General features: G+C 40.5%; 1 protein-coding gene across 1 annotated transcript; it reads left to right on the forward strand.

Annotated features, from left to right (window-relative positions):
• The first annotated feature begins 1,167 nt into the window (after positions 1 to 1,167).
• LOC124067263 (activin receptor type-1C) lies at positions 1,168 to 15,426 on the forward strand. Its single transcript, XM_046404485.1, has 9 exons — positions 1,168 to 1,583; positions 4,854 to 5,084; positions 7,876 to 8,118; positions 8,224 to 8,454; positions 8,546 to 8,713; positions 10,335 to 10,491; positions 11,321 to 11,445; positions 11,717 to 11,847; positions 12,895 to 15,426. Exons 1-9 carry the CDS (start codon positions 1,256 to 1,258, stop codon positions 13,018 to 13,020), a joined length of 1,740 nt encoding a protein of 579 aa, XP_046260441.1. The 5' UTR covers positions 1,168 to 1,255; the 3' UTR covers positions 13,021 to 15,426.
• Positions 15,427 to 15,977: the final 551 nt, after the last annotated feature.

Raw genomic sequence — 15,977 nt, forward strand, 5'->3', positions numbered from 1 at the left:
ATGGTCTTTTTTTTTAGCAGACTAAAAGGACATTTGACACCTTCCATTCACCGTGTCTGCGTTCATGTGTTCTCATTTTTTACCTGTGGCCTGATATCCATGTATCGGTACTGCCTCGATGATGATTGCCTGACAAACCTTTATTTGCACGTCTTAGCTTTTACATTTCAGCAGTCACAATTTGAACACACAGAAAATCTGTTCTTGTGTTTTTACTCCTGTCGACTTTGTGATTACAAGCTCAGTTCAGTCATTAATCTCCCTGGTTGTTATGGAGCCTGAGCAGCAGAAACAAATCTTGGTGACATTTGGCCTGAAGCAAATACCTCACTGCATGCAGGTGAGCTGAGCTGTTAACTTTGCACTGAGCTTAATGTACAGAAGATTCATTTAGTGATCACTACCCAGAAGTGTTTACTCTCTGCATGGTTGGGTTGGTTTGTTAGCAGTGCTATCTTTTCAGGCGAGTTCCCTTCAGTTTTTGCTGATCTGAGTTCTGCTCATCTCCAAGAAGAGGGGCTGAAGTGGCACACACAATGGTACAAAACAGACTACCCGGATTAACAACCAGGCAAAGCAGGCGACTCCCAAACATGTGAACTGGTCTTTACTAATTTAATTAACTGCAAATTTGTTGGGGAATTTGTATCAACAAAGGTGGGTCCTGCTTTATTGCCTCATATTCTGGCTTTTCCTCTCAGTCTGCATCTCTCAATGGATCTTTAGCTTATATTGGCCGCATGTTGTGCTCTTTCCTATAAATATGTAAAGTGACCACCTGTTAGTTAACACACAAAACCCAGGGCTTGTAGTTTTACAAGATGAGAGTGCTGGTTTGTCACTGGGCATATAATAAGGCCGTCATGTGTTTGGACTAATATATGCACTGTACATTACAAGAATTTGGGGAGTTTTTCCCCCAAAATCATCCATAGCTACTGGTCCTTGGACACCAGTGTGTGTTAGAGTAGGCCATTTATTTTCCCATTAGTTTGTACTCATGGAGTTGGAGTTCAATGCTCTTGTTTTGGTTAATTTGTTGATGGAGATTCATTTAAGTATGTATTTTCATGTTGTCCTTACAAAAACTCTCTGTTAGGTCTACTTTACTTTATTCAGTACAATGCGAACAATTTGACCTGGTTTTCTTCCACAGAAAACACTTCTAAATAAGTGACACCTCCGCCAACTGAAGACATTTCCATATTCAATAGGGAGACAGGAGGTGGTGTTTAACCGGACCTGCAGGACTTAAATGGATGCGCAACACACTTCCTCTGTGACTCTCATTCACATGTCTTTATCGGAGGGCTGCAGCGATAATCCGCTTAAATCCCAGTCAACAGAGGCGGAGCAAAAGCTCTCAGTGCGTTTTCCAGTTTCCTCCCCGCATTCACTGCGAGGCGTCTGTGCGCGGTGCGTGGCCGTTTACCGCGATGTGTCATGTTGCGTTTTGTGTAGAGTAGCTGTGCGAATCGGTGCGTCGGAGAGGGGAGCAGATGCCGCTCTTGCCATGACTTGTCCCAGGATGCAGAGCTTTCAAGCGGCGTTGATCTTTCTGTCTGTCGCCCAGCTGACTGCAGGTACAGTAGGGGAGACCGAGGGGTAGCTGTGAAAAAGTGTAAACTGTAATATCTGCCTGAAATTACGCCAATCAGAACCATGGAGTTCATTATGCACGCGTGTGATAATCCTTCTCTGTCTTTTAAAGTTTACTGTGAGATACTCAACTGCAATTTATGGTATAAATTGAGGGTTAATTGGGATAAACTCGAATTGTACTCTCAGAAAGCATCACATCAGTTTTCAAGGGTTGGGTGTCATGTCACCAAATGAATTTTTGTTTAAAGTTATGTGAGTTTTGTTCATTTTTGTTGTTAAAACTAGCCAGCTCTTATAAACAGCCTGTCTTAGGTCACATGTAGGCCAGTGGGTGTTTCAAGTTGTCCCAAATAACTTGTTTAAAAATTGAAGACAAGAGTCTGATATGACAATAGTTTGAAAGATCTGATCTTAAATCTTCTCTCAAAACATGTAGAATATTGTCATTTTTTTTACCCTTCATTGCCATATCCCAGGCAGCACACACATTGTAACATTATGGTGAGATCACATGTCATTGTCATGGGCACAAATTAATAGTTGGAAGTTTCATATGACAGAGTGATCTATTAGCTGATTACATGGACTGTCAGAAAATGAATCTCCAACTGCATGACAATCAATTAGTTGTTTCTGGTTCCAGATTCTTCAGCGTGAGGATTTGCATCTTAACAGGAAATGGAATAAAAATGATCATTAGTAATCAATAATCTGTTACTGCCAGTTGAGGTTCCCAGGTTGTAAAACTGTATTTGATGCAGAGCTCAAATTATATTCTGCTAGTAGTGAGCTTCAGTGTTAGTATGGTACTGTTAACAAGGTACAAGCCTCCCATTCTCACATAAATACTTAATAAGTTGTTAGGAATAGTTTAACCCTTCATGTCTTCTTTATTGAATTCTAACCAACTCGAAGTGACACATATTTGGTAAATGTGTCAACTTTGTGCATCATCGCTGATAATTGAGGGAAACTGGGTGCAGGACAGCTTTGAACCTGGTGGGAAAATGTTCTGTGGAATGATAAGAAACCTATACAGAAACCTGTGCAGAAGCTTTGAAATGACAAGAAACTTTCTCAGAAGTCACTGATTGGATTTAATGTTTTGTGATTCATTTTTTTAACTGCTCCATCTGCAAAACTGTGAAGTTTTGTACTCAGTCGAGGACAAACGTACAAAGGCAATGATTGCAACAGACTGCATTTATTGCACCTCTGAGCTCCATTTCATAACATTTATTCTCTACTGTGTTGTTAGACTTCTGATGCTTAACTTTCAGTGATTTCTGGTTGTCTTCACACCGACTGTTTTGATGTTGTGGCTCATACACCATGTTAAAACAAGCAGAGATTAATCTGTAATAAATATAAAGTCACATGTAAAGGGATTCTCCAGACTGGGCGGCTGATGTATGTTATAAAAATGGAATCAGTGAGAAAAAATTGCTGCGGTGAGATGAATTTAAGGTTGGAAATTTTATGGAAGCAACACCTGCCCAACTTTGCTGCAGTATCATATTAAATTCTAAGTCAAATAGATCCAATGAGTATGCGATACTAAAAATATATGATTTGATTTAAATGGAGCAGCAACAGCAGAAGTGGTAACATTAATTTAAACTGCAGTGCCCAACTTTTTTAGGAGATTATTTATTTATATTCATTTATAAAAATGACACAAGTCACAAAACACAAGTTGAATGTAGAATTTCTTGCCATTATCTTCTTCTTATTCTTCTTCTTCTATCTTATTATAGCTACTTATTCCTTCAGTGTTCAGGAGTACAAAGAACAGGACAGGGAAACTAAAGGAAGATAGTACAGGGAAGTAAAGTTGTTTTTTCATGGGATTTGCTTGCTTTGATGTATAAAACAATGCCAGCCTTCTCATTTGAAGTATTTTCCACATCATCCTTGTTGATGAGCTACAACATTATTGGGGTATTTCAGGGACAACTCAAATGTTTCCCTTTCCATCTGTTAAACTGGAAAGTTTCATTGCGGCGTGCCCCATGGCTCAATCCTTGGCCCCATCTTGTTCTTTTTTTTCTGTTTTTATATCAATAACGCAGTATTAAATTAAACTATTTTTCATTTTAAGTGCTACTTGGATGGTCCATAAATATAGAATCCAAATCTATGGCTACATTTATTATTTAAGCTGTGTGACCTCCGCAGTCTGTCCTGAGCCTTCTTACTGAGTTGCTTAGCAACTCTGAAGGATGAGACATTTTCTTAAAATAAATCTTTCATAAAAAGATAAATCCTATCACTGACTAAATCCCTGCACTGGACCATAAACATTTAAATTCAAGCCTCACTTACAAAAGCAGGAGTCACTTGTGTTCACAGCATGAACTCTGACCACCAGCTCAAGAGTGGGACCAAATGTGGTTGCATGGAGTTGCGAAATGCATCTGGTTTAAGGTCTGTTTTGTTTTTTTACATTAAAAAAAAAAATTATTCATGCTTTTGTTCTTTTTGGAAAGATTAGTGTAATACATATGCAGTATACATGATTAGATTGCTCCACATCTTTACATCCCACTGTAAGATCAAATATAACTTTTTGGCAGTATGAATAACAACAAGCAGAGTATTCCCTGTCTGTGAGTGCACATGAGGACTTGTTGGGAATTGGCCCAATAGGTTTCACATTCAGTGGTATCTACATCTTTAGAAGTTACCTAAGGCACTTTTCTCCCAACAGTTTTAGTTGATACATGAAAACGAGAATAAACCTATATAAAGAGGTGACATACTGAGCAATTTAAAACTGCTTGATACTAAAAAGTGGTCACATTTTGAAAGATACTTGAAATTATCTAAGTTCATGACAGGCAGATACACATTGAGCTACTACATATATGAAAATTGTTTTATTAATTAAACTAGAATATTTATTTCTAGGTTTTTCCAGTGAGCAAGCAATGCAGGCTTGTTTATCTGTCACTCACAGTCTTATCAAACAAAGCATGACAGCAGCTCCAAGTAGAGCACAAGATTATCTGGGTGTTAAACTAAGAGGCATTACTCTGTTTCCTCCACCTCCAGCCATTTAAGAGCATGGACTTCCTTATGTAACAGGAGAATCTTGCTTCTAAAGAGTTAAAGACCACTGGCTATGACCGTTTGTGAATGAAACTGATTGTCTGGTGTCCTTTTCCCCCTCAGTGATTTTACAAATAAGTGAATTAACGGGTGTCTGCCATAACGTGTTCAGTCATACTGAGCAATGCAATGTGTTTCAGGTCTGAAGTGTGTGTGCCAGCTGTGCGCCAACCACACCTGTGAGACGACTGCAGACGGCGCCTGCTGGAACTCTGTGATGCTGATTGATGGGAAGGAGGAGACGGTCAAGTCCTGCCTGTCGCCCTCTGAAATGAAGGGCCAGGTCTTCTGCTACAGCTCCCGCAATGTCTCCAAGAGGAACTGCTGCTTCACTGATTTCTGTAACAATGAGACTCTGCACCTACGTCCCGGTACAGCCAATATGCAATCCCACCTCTATCTGTGGTTGTCCTTCAGTTCATTTTTTAAATGAATGTATTCAAAATTAGATCAATAAAGATTAGAGAGAAAAGGTAAGAAGAAGAAAGATGGATTCATCGCCTCACGCAGGCGGTTAATGTCACAATTCAGTAGTTACAGCATTCACTCGACAGCAACACCAGCCCATTCGGCGTGGGATTTCCCACTTATTCTGGCCCTGGCTAGACGAGGTGGATGCTGATCCTACTAGATCCTGTGACATAACAACTCTGGCGGAGGCAATAGGATGGCGGTTAGTGATCCTCCCTCCATCCCTGATTTATAAATAAATTCTTTGTCAGCCATGTAGTCCTACAGCAAGCTAAAAGCCTCTCGTGTCAGGTGGAATTTTGTTCTCAAAGCAGAGAGGGATTACTTCCACAGTTCAGGGGGAAACACTGGGAGACTGGAGCTACACGTAGCATGGTGGTTCACTTTGTAAGACTTTACAGGCATATGCAAACTGAACTATTCATAAGGAATAGAAATCAGATTTACTTTAAAGCTGCATTAATCACTTTTTTCACACTGGGGCAGAGTGAAGTTAGCATGACTAGCCTGTCAGACATGGATCAGTGGGTCACCACAAGCAGACCTTTACACAGTTTATAGTTATTTATCCCACCGTTCACATGAATACATTGATTAATACAGCTAAGTAAACAAAAAGGAGTCTTTTTTAGCATTTTAGTAGTTCCCAGTCTTGAATGGCTTCCAACTGACTTGGTTTAAATGTGTTGCATCCCATTTGACAGAATATTCATTCTGTACGTGAACCTGTGCAAACTAATATTACATTAATATTTATTTCAGTGCTTGCAAGCACCTAAGAGAATTGGGTTTTTTTTACGATTTTTTTTAAGTGCTCATGAATACATCGCTCTGGTTGTTGTTAAAAATCATAAAATATTCATTAATTCATTTTGTTATACAAGCTATTATATAATAATAGAAGTAAGTGAATTTGAATCTCTCACTAACCCACAGGACAAGGTGACATCTTCAGATGTCTTGTTTGTTGGATCAATAGTTCCAAAGATTCAGTTTATTGTCTTACAGAGTGAAGAAAACCAGCAAATATTAACCTCAGAGAGAGTGGATTTTATTTTACATTTAACAGATGATCAAAGAGTAATAACCTGTCGATCGGCTAATCGGTTGATTGACTCATCGTCTCAGCTCTAATTTGACTTTTTACAGATATAAATACTGGATGCAAATATATAGCACGGCACCCAAACCAATCGGACAGACAGAGAAAGGCGGACGGGCAGACAGCGGTCACTTTCATAAGCTGTAGAGATGATGCAGGAGATTCAAAGTGTAAAGTGCTGCTGACTGTTGACGAGGTGGGTCAGCGCAGCAGCCTGAGGCGGTGGTTTTGTTGACTGCGAATGAGGACACCAGAATCAATCTGCTAAATATCAGCATGTGTTCTTATTCATGTCTGTGTGTTTGTTTTTGTATACACAAAGACTTCGCATTTAAACAAAAAAACAAAAAAACAATTTAATAGCAGAAATAACTGCTGAGATTATCCCCCTGGCGCATGTGGAGCCACCACGGAGTTGGAGAACAGTTGCAGCTTGTGGAAGGTCTTTTGCCACTGGGCCAGAGTAGAGGACAGTGTTGTTTTGCACCATATCTGCTGAGCTCCAGTTGGACGCATGGCAGGATATGTATTTAGGTAAAAGGCTAAAGATGTCTTAGGAAACTGTGGTTTAGTTCAGGACGTGTTGCTTTGCACATTTGGCCATCCGCAGATGTTGCATGTTTCAGTCACTCCTGGTGAGGACATTTCATGCTCTGGGGATTTGAGAATATGAAGCTGGAAACATGGAGTCACTTCATCAGGTTTTGGTTTTTCCAGTCCGTAGTTACAATACTCACATGTCTGTGTGTATGCTGAAAGAGCTTTTAGTTCATGCAGTTGTTCCTGAAGCTAATATGAGGTTACAGTAATCTAGTGGTTTGTCAAGTTAGACTTTGAAATACAAAATTCCTTGTATTTCCCCAGACCGATCATTTAATGGTAGTGCTATGCTAAAATGTTATTCACTGAGCATTTTTTTGTCAGCATGTCTTTAAATCTCATATTATCACAGCGCCCACGAGCTCTTCTATTTTTGTTTGAGTCCAGGTCTCTTCTGTCCACCCACAGACAGAATGAAGGTCAGAGAGGGAAATGCCAGGTTACGCTGTTTTGCCAAACCCACAGTTTATTACAAGGCCTCATGGTGCACCTGTTTCTGATCAGTGCCCGTCACTCACTTTAAATGAAGAAGCCTACTCTGAGAGGAAAAAAATAACATTTAGTTTTCACTTTTGGAGAAATATTTAGTGCCACTTAAAGATTCTGTATCTTTTGATTACCTTTGATGAATGACATTTATGGGCAGGCATAAATTTGCATCTGCCAAATGTACAAATTGCATCTCTCAGAATTTTAAAATGGTTGACAAATTGATGGTTTAAGTTTGCTGAGTTTGTGTTAAAGTCAGAAATGTGTCTCCCCCCCTCCACCGAAATGCATCAGCATCTCAGCAGCACATATGTGATAGTGATTACATATTGTCCTCTTGAAAAAAGGATTAGAGTCTACACTGTGATGTACACTACACACTTAATGCCATACTCAACAATGACCACCAGAGGGTGCAACAATCAAAGGGAGCTCAGTGATGAACATAATTAGAAATTCCTTCTCATTCATGTTGAATGTGTGTCTGTGTGTGTTATCAGAGAGGCCTTTGGGAGAACCCGGTTGGAGCAGGCTGCACCTTGTCGTGCTGATCCTGGTGCCCTCCTGCCTGTTGTGTGTGGGGATCCTGCTGGGTGTGTTTGTTGTGCAGGGCCACCGCTGTGCCTGCAGCAGAGCCCACAAACAGGACCCAGAAGAGCCTCTGGATGACCAGATGCTAATGTCACCTGACAAATGTCTCAAAGATCTGATCTATGACATGAGCACCTCGGGTTCTGGATCTGGTAAGAGAAGCCAGTTTAACAGTTAGATGACACAGACTGCTTGTTTCGTCTTCTCACTGCCAGCTCGTGGTCCTGCTGGTGAAAATATTTTTTTGTGTCTTGCAGGTTTGCCACTGCTGGTCCAGCGGACCATAGCTCGGACCATTGTCCTGCAGGAGACCATTGGGAAGGGTCGATTTGGGGAGGTGTGGCGGGGAAAGTGGCGAGGGGAGGATGTGGCGGTGAAGATCTTCTCCTCCAGAGACGAGAGGTCGTGGTTTCGTGAAGCAGAGATTTATCAGACAATCATGCTCAGACACGAGAATATCTTGGGCTTCATTGCTGCCGACAACAAAGGTGTCAGATACACTCATCGAGTTCACGATATAGTTCTGGGACTTTTTTAAATGTGTCATCCTGTGACTGTAATGTTTGCTGTGTGTTGCAGACAATGGCTCATGGACCCAGCTCTGGTTGGTGTCAGAGTATCATGAGCATGGCTCCCTGTATGACTACCTGAACAGGTACACAGTCTCTGTGGAAGGCATGATCATCCTTGCTTTGTCCATAGCCAGTGGCCTGGCACATCTTCACATGGAAATCATTGGCACGCAGGGTAAGACTTATGTGTTTATATATTTAAATTTTTCCCCAGACAACAATTTCCCTGATATAAAACATGCAACCTTTCCACTCAATATACAGCAAATGTTCTGTATTTTGCTTGATAAATTACTTAAAAAGATGAATTGTGTGGTGATTATTTTTCTGTCGGTGGACTAATTGATTAGTTGACTGATTGTTTCAGCACTACAGTAATTGCACAGTAAGCCTATTGCAAAGCAAGTTTGTTATTTCCTTAACATTAAGGGTTATTGATAGCAGTGATCATTTGATTAAATGATGTCATACAGCGCATCTGGAAAGTATTCACATCATTTCGCTTTTTGCACATTTTGTTATGTTACTGTCTCATTCCAAAATGGATTAAATTCATTTTTTCCCCTCAAAATTCTACACAAAATACTTTGTTGAAGCCCCTTTGGCAGCAATTACAGCCTCAAGTCTTTTTGAACAGAGCAGGTTGTCAGCAAGGATGTCTCTTTACATTGCTGCAGTCATCTTTCCCTCAACCCTTACTAGTCTCTCAGTTCCTGCTGCTGCAAAACATCCCCACAGCATGATGTTACAACCACCATGCTTCACAGTAGGAATGGTATTGGCCAGGTGATGAGCAGTGCCTGGTTTACTCCAGACATGACGTTTGTCATTCATGCCAAGGAGTTCAATCTTTGTTTCATCAGACCAGAGAATTTTGTTTCCCATGGTCTGAGAGTCCTTCAGGTGCCTTTTGGCAAACTTCAGGTGGACTTTCATATGCATTTTACTGAGGACTGGCTTCTGTTTGGCCACTCTACCATACAGGTCTGATTGGTGGAGTGCTGCAGAAATGGTTGCCCTTTTTAAAGGTTCTCCCCTCTACACAGAGCAACGCTGGACCTCTGTCAGAGTGACCATTGGATTGTTGGTCACCTCTCTGACTGATTAAGGCCCTTCTACCCCAAACATTCAGTTTAGTCAGATGGCCAGCTTTAAGAAGAGTCCTGATGGTTCTAAACTTCTGTGCTCTTTGGGACCTTTAATGCAGCAGAAATCTTTCTGTACCCTCCCCCTGATCTGTGCCTCGACACAATCCTGTCTCTTGGTTTGTGCTCTTACATGGGCTGTCAACTGTGGGGCTTATATAGACTCCTGTGTGCCTTTCCAACTCATGCCCAATCAGCTGAATTTACCGCAGGTGGACTCAGCTCAAGTTGTAGAAACCTCTGAAGGATGATCAATGGGAACAGGATGCACCTGAGCTCAATTTTGAGTGTCAGGACAAAGGGTGTGAATACTTATGTACATGTTACTTTTTTTGTTTTTCATTTTTAATAAATAAGAAAAAAAATCAAGCAAACTTGTTTCACTTTGTCATTATGGGGTATTTTGTGTGGATTTTTGAGGGAGAAATTTGATTTATTCCATTTTGGAATGAGACTGTAACAAAATAAACTGTGGAAAAAGTGAAGCGGCGTGAATACTTTCTGGACTGTATGGCATGTCAGAATACCACCCAACATTGATGCAGAAGGTTTTTTGTCTATTAATTCTGCATTTTCATAACTGAAAATATTGTCTCAATATAAAGCACATTTTTAGGGCTAAATGCTTATTTCTGGCTTTGTTGGTTCTAGGGAAACCTGCCATTGCTCACAGAGACCTAAAGTCAAAAAATGTGCTGGTTAAGAAGAATGGCACAGCAGTCATCGCAGATTTGGGTTTGGCTGTGAAACACGACTCCAGCACCAACACCATCGACATACCATCCAACCACAGAGTGGGAACAAAGAGGTTGGATTTACGCCATGAGGCAACACAGCATTAGCAAAGAAGAAACAGGAAATTAAACTGAAGCAAAAACAAATTTAATTCATTAGGTTCAATTTATTTGATTTGCCAGATTTCAAATAATCTCAATTGTGAATCCACTGAATTTCTCCAAAGTTAACATCAATCAATCAATGCTTTCCAGACACTGTTTTCTGCAATAAAAGCAGAATCCATAATCCAGTGGGTTTTCTCTGGTGTCGTGCAAAGTCAGCCCCACTAGTGATACCACCTAAAATAATAATATGTTTTTTTTTTTTTATCAGAGTAGTTCAAACTGAGTGTGGACACAGTGCAATCATGAAATAATCCGTGTGGTTGAAGGTCCGTTGAGAAAAATGCTGAACAAAACGCTGTGGTGGTTCTAGTTGCTGTAAAAACATGTTTTTTCTTTTAATGAAGTGATTGCTATTATTGTTAATTAACGCACGCATTTCTTTTTTGAGACTAAACAAACAGTTTATGTGTGGAATTGAAATTTTTAGCGTAAGATTAAAACTCCCTGAGGCTAATTTCTTTGTTGATCTAAAGTCACCGTGTTCTGTCAGTTATGGTTTTTAAGTCTTTAAGGTTTTTGTTCTTCAGGTTCCCAGAAACATAATGTTTGAACCTTGAATGTTCAGTGATGAGCTGAGCTTGTTTTGTTGTTGTTACTTTACATGTAGGATGTTCACTCAAGATTGGAAAAAAAAACAAAAAAGATTTACAACAAACCCACTGACAAATCGGTTAGGGGTATTTGAAGTACTATCCTTTTTATGTCATTAGGCCTTAATCATGTTGTCCTCTGCAGGTACATGGCCCCGGAAATCTTGGATGAGACGATCAATATGCACAGCTTTGAGTCATTCAAGAGGGCGGATATCTACTCGCTTGGTCTGGTTTTCTGGGAACTGGCCCGACGATGCTCCGTTAGGGGTATTTTAAATGATACACGTACATGTACTCCCACACGCACTACAGATATTTAATGGATGAGTCATCAGCCAAACTGAATTACGGCACAAGTGATATATACATCAGACCACTGATGAAATTGAAATTGGCCCAGTATCAGTCAGTCGCTGTTGTTTACATCCTTGTTTCTCATTTTAGTCCTGTGCTTCAATAAGCAGCTGAGGGAAATAAAAAATAATAAATAATAATAAAAAATCTCCATCTGTGTCATTTGTGATATTTTTTTTGTCAGGGCTTCAGGAAGATTTCCAGCTGCCTTACTATGACCTGGTGCCTTCGGATCCGACCATCGATGACATGAGGAAGGTGGTGTGCGAGCAGAAACTCAGGCCCAACGTTCCCAACCAGTGGCAGAGCTGTGAGGTGAGAGACAGTACGATATTAACTTATCGTGGGTGAGTACGAAAAAAAGTTAGATACAAAACAAAACAGACTTAGCACACCTTATTCTCAGAGCATAAATCCAGTTTCGTACAACACAGGTGTTCTTTTTGCAGCAGAGGTGCATGTGTGAACAAATCCTAAATCTGAATTAGTGCCTTTTACCGTTGGACGTGGTGAGGGCCCTGCTGTCAGCTCAGTTCAGTACGTTAGCCTACTTCTTGGATAAAAGCTGCCTGAAAGACTAAAATAATCAGGATGCAGTAAGTAATAAGATTATTTCTTTTAGTTTAGTTTGTGCTGAACTGAATTAAGTCGGTCAGAAACAGCCTGTTTGGTTAGTTTAGAAAGGATAGACTACATGCACATGGTCAGCGACTACAAATGTTTGAAGAGAACAAACAATTTGAAGTGGTTTTAAATTTCCACCTACCTTTCCACCTGTAGTAGTCATTCCTGTCATTCATGTTGTACTTGAAAACTACACTTAAGGTCTCAGTATGCCTTACAAAACAAGTCATATGGTCGAGCCACCGGTGATTAGGAGGGCCTGTGTTGCCACAAAGCGCTGTGTCATGCAGTGATTGGCCAGCTGTGTGAAGGTGAGACAGCAGGAAGGATCTGAGCTTCTCTCTCCAGCTTTCCTTTCTGAGCGTTGGAGTGTTTTTGAGTGAACAATGCCTTCAAGGAGAGACAGTCAGAAATTATGCTCATTTGAATGATTATCTCGTCTTGTTGCTGTTTAATTCAAGTGTGGCCATTCGGGTGAAAACGCTTTTCTCTTTTTTCTCTGTTTCCTCATTTCACTTTGAATCATAACAGAGGAACAACGAGTTTTCTGTTATTCTGACATATTACATTATTAATTTCTGGCCACAGCAGTTATCGCCTACTGCTGTGAAGTTATCCATACAGAATCAAGTAATGAGAGAGTCGACGTACATGTAGCTGAAGTTAGTGGTATTTAAGTATAATGTGCCATTTTGGATTTTTTTCATAAATAACACTGTCTCCTTGATGACACACCAGGCTCTGCGTGTGATGGGTAAACTGATGAGGGAGTGCTGGTACGCCAACCCTTCCGCTCGACTCACTGCTCTGCGGGTCAAGAAAACTGTGTCTCAGCTGTCCGTCAACAAGGACGCCAAAGATTAGACTTATCTGTTGGAGCTGCAGATCAGCACCGGTGCAGGCACTGGTGCAACACGACGGACTGAAGGTTGTTGGATGAAAACAGGGAGAATCTGCACTCTTTAACTGCCTGAGGGTGCCCTCTTCAGGACAGAAGCACACTGTTCACCCCCAGAGGGCAGATTTAGGATGTTTTTGGTGCCAAAGTATTGCAGGCGAGTGTCTGTTGCTGCTTAGCCCACAGACACCACATAAGACAATGTGAAACAAACAGCTGAAGGAAGAGCCATATGAAGTAAGAGAATAAAGAGTATTTTGCTACCTCAACACATTGAAGTGCCCAAAGCTTAAAGTTGCACATTGTGAAGTTTTCGTGCCATATCTTGTAGCAAACACAGTATTGCTGGTAGGTTGTGTGCTAACTGACAATCACAAAGGAAACTGGCCCCTGGAGAGCAGCTGATAATACCCTAACTGGTACTGAGTTGTTAAAAATGACGCTTTGATGCTCTAAAGTTTTTGATGTGCTTGTGCAGAGTCGCTACAGTTCGGTTGTAGCTAAACGGTTTGCTTTAAGCTCTGAGGAAAGGTTCCTATACACTTAACAGGAAGACAACTGCGTGTGTTTCCAAGTGGAAGACGCCCTTTAGCTGAATGTATCCAAGTGGGGTTTGATATGTTCTAACCACTGTGAGTCGGTCCATCGGTCGCTCCTTCTGTTGAGTACTGAATGGATTTGGCGCCCTCCAAAGGATGTATTGTAATAATATTGATGTTTCGATGACTGTAAGTCAATCCAGCTTAAGCTAATATGAGTGAAGCCTTTGGCTGCCTAAAGTCATCACAGTAAACTCTGGCCAAACTTTAAATATTTAGTCAGACTAGTGGTAAGACTTAGAAAGTTTTCACTCTGTATTTTTACAGCCTCCTGGGATTATTAAAGTGGTTACAGCCTTTTTTTTCTCTTCTTTACTTTAAGAGAAGCTATAAATTCCTGTAAGAAAGTTTGCACATTTAAAGTGTTCAGTTGTTGAATAGAGCTGCTGTCTGGCAGCTGAGTGCTAGCTTGTTGACAAAAAGCTCATTCATGAATGTGAAAGGTTTGGCTGATGTTTTGTCTCGAATGTTTATTCGCACTGAAATTCAATCTTAGCTGCCCTAATGCACAAGTCAAGACTTTATAATAATTTAATTTTAACAGGGAAATCTAAAAACTACATATAGTACATCTCCATTTTTACAAGCCTGGTACTGGTTTACAGCAGGTTTTCTGTTATACCAGATAATAATTAGTAAACATGGGCAGATCTTGATAAAGCAAGAGGAAAAAAAATGTGTTCAGATGTTGAAGATATTTCACATGGTTTGTGTGATGGGTACACACTGGATCACTTGTGCAGCTGCATGCTGAGGCCTGTAAAGCCTTGTCATAGCAGGTTAAGGGGAAAGTGCCCACGGGCAAATCTGTACACCCTGTGTGCTTATGTATGTGTGCAGGAGTCCCTGTGTGTGCATGCGACTGTGTGTGTGTGTGTGTGTTTCATATCATGCGAAGAGACCTTGTATTTTAAAGACGTGAATCTGAGTAATGATTGTGGCGTGTGTGAAACCAATGCTGGGGAGAAAAGCTTTCCCATCCAGCAGAGCTTTTAATTCACGTTTAGCTCCGCATACACAGTTATGCTCATGTTTGTAGCTGCTAAGGCGAGTTGCACACTTTCATGTAGCTGCTCGGCCCAAGTGTTGACACATAGGAATATTCTGCTGTTGTGATTACTGGATGACATGTAGCATCAGCTGTGTTGCCTCTTGAAAATAAGCTATGTACAGCAGTCTGTTGCTCTCTTGGCAAATACAAGTTCATTTCCTGTCTGTCTTTCATTTTATTCTTTCTGTGAAATTGTTAGTTGACTTTAATCATGGAATCATGTGACTCTGTGATGCAGATTGCAGACAGGATATACCGAGTCTGTGGTATTCAGTCGTATACCATTGAAAATAATCATGAAGTAAATTTTTTGGGGGGGTTTTCTATCTGATGTTCTCTGCTGAGCCAAGCTTATATTTTGTCTGTTCTGTCACATCTGCTTCTTCAAGAACCGGGTGACACCGAGAAGAACTGAGAACTAAGCATATAATGACTTATCAGTCATTCCAAAGAGGAATGATCACCGTGTGCAATTTCTGACTGGTGTCTTTTTTACATAGATATTTTGTGTAAAATTACTAAACAAAGGTGACACCACTTTCACAAAATTATTTTTTTTTTAACCCATCCGGTTATTTGGATTCACTGTTTTGAACTTCTGTGAAACTGTTTTGTGTTGTTGGTCAGGTTTTCTTGCCACTGTATTGTATCTTATCTCTTGCACTATTTATTCTGTATAGAAATATGTGATATGAGTGGGTCAATAAACAGCTTTTCATGGAGTTTTTACCTTTTTTCTTGATGCTTTTTCATTTTAACATGAAATAAGGGCTGTCATGATACCAGATTTTCACTGTATGATTATTGTGATCAAAGGAATTCACATGAATCATATTGTAACTGTAATTCTGGCAGTCCAGATTGTGGGTTCAGATTGTGCTGATTGTGATATGCATGTTGCTGCACGTAGGACAGGATTTCCCGGAACAACTTATCTGAAACAGGTCATTTTCATCTCCCCCATCACTCACTTACCTTAACTGACATGACTCATCCGTGCTTTCTATCGTGACACTCTGTGCGAGCGCGCTGTTTATGATGTGGATGCGTCCGTTAGGCAGAGGAAATAAAGCCGTACCACTGAGGTCATCAGCACTTTTCAGATGAGTCAGATGCTTTATGATTTTGCTGTGAGTTGCTTTAATAGATTTTACTGAGTTGTCACCTCAGAAACCCCACAGAGTCACTAACAGGATGCTTAAGGACACTTTGGTGAAAAGTAAGGAAAAGGTGCCGTCATCAAAAATGTCATACTTATATACTAACTATATAT

Source organism: Scatophagus argus, chromosome 11 (genome assembly GCF_020382885.2).
Source record: "Scatophagus argus isolate fScaArg1 chromosome 11, fScaArg1.pri, whole genome shotgun sequence".
Lineage (NCBI taxonomy): Eukaryota > Metazoa > Chordata > Actinopteri > Scatophagidae > Scatophagus > Scatophagus argus.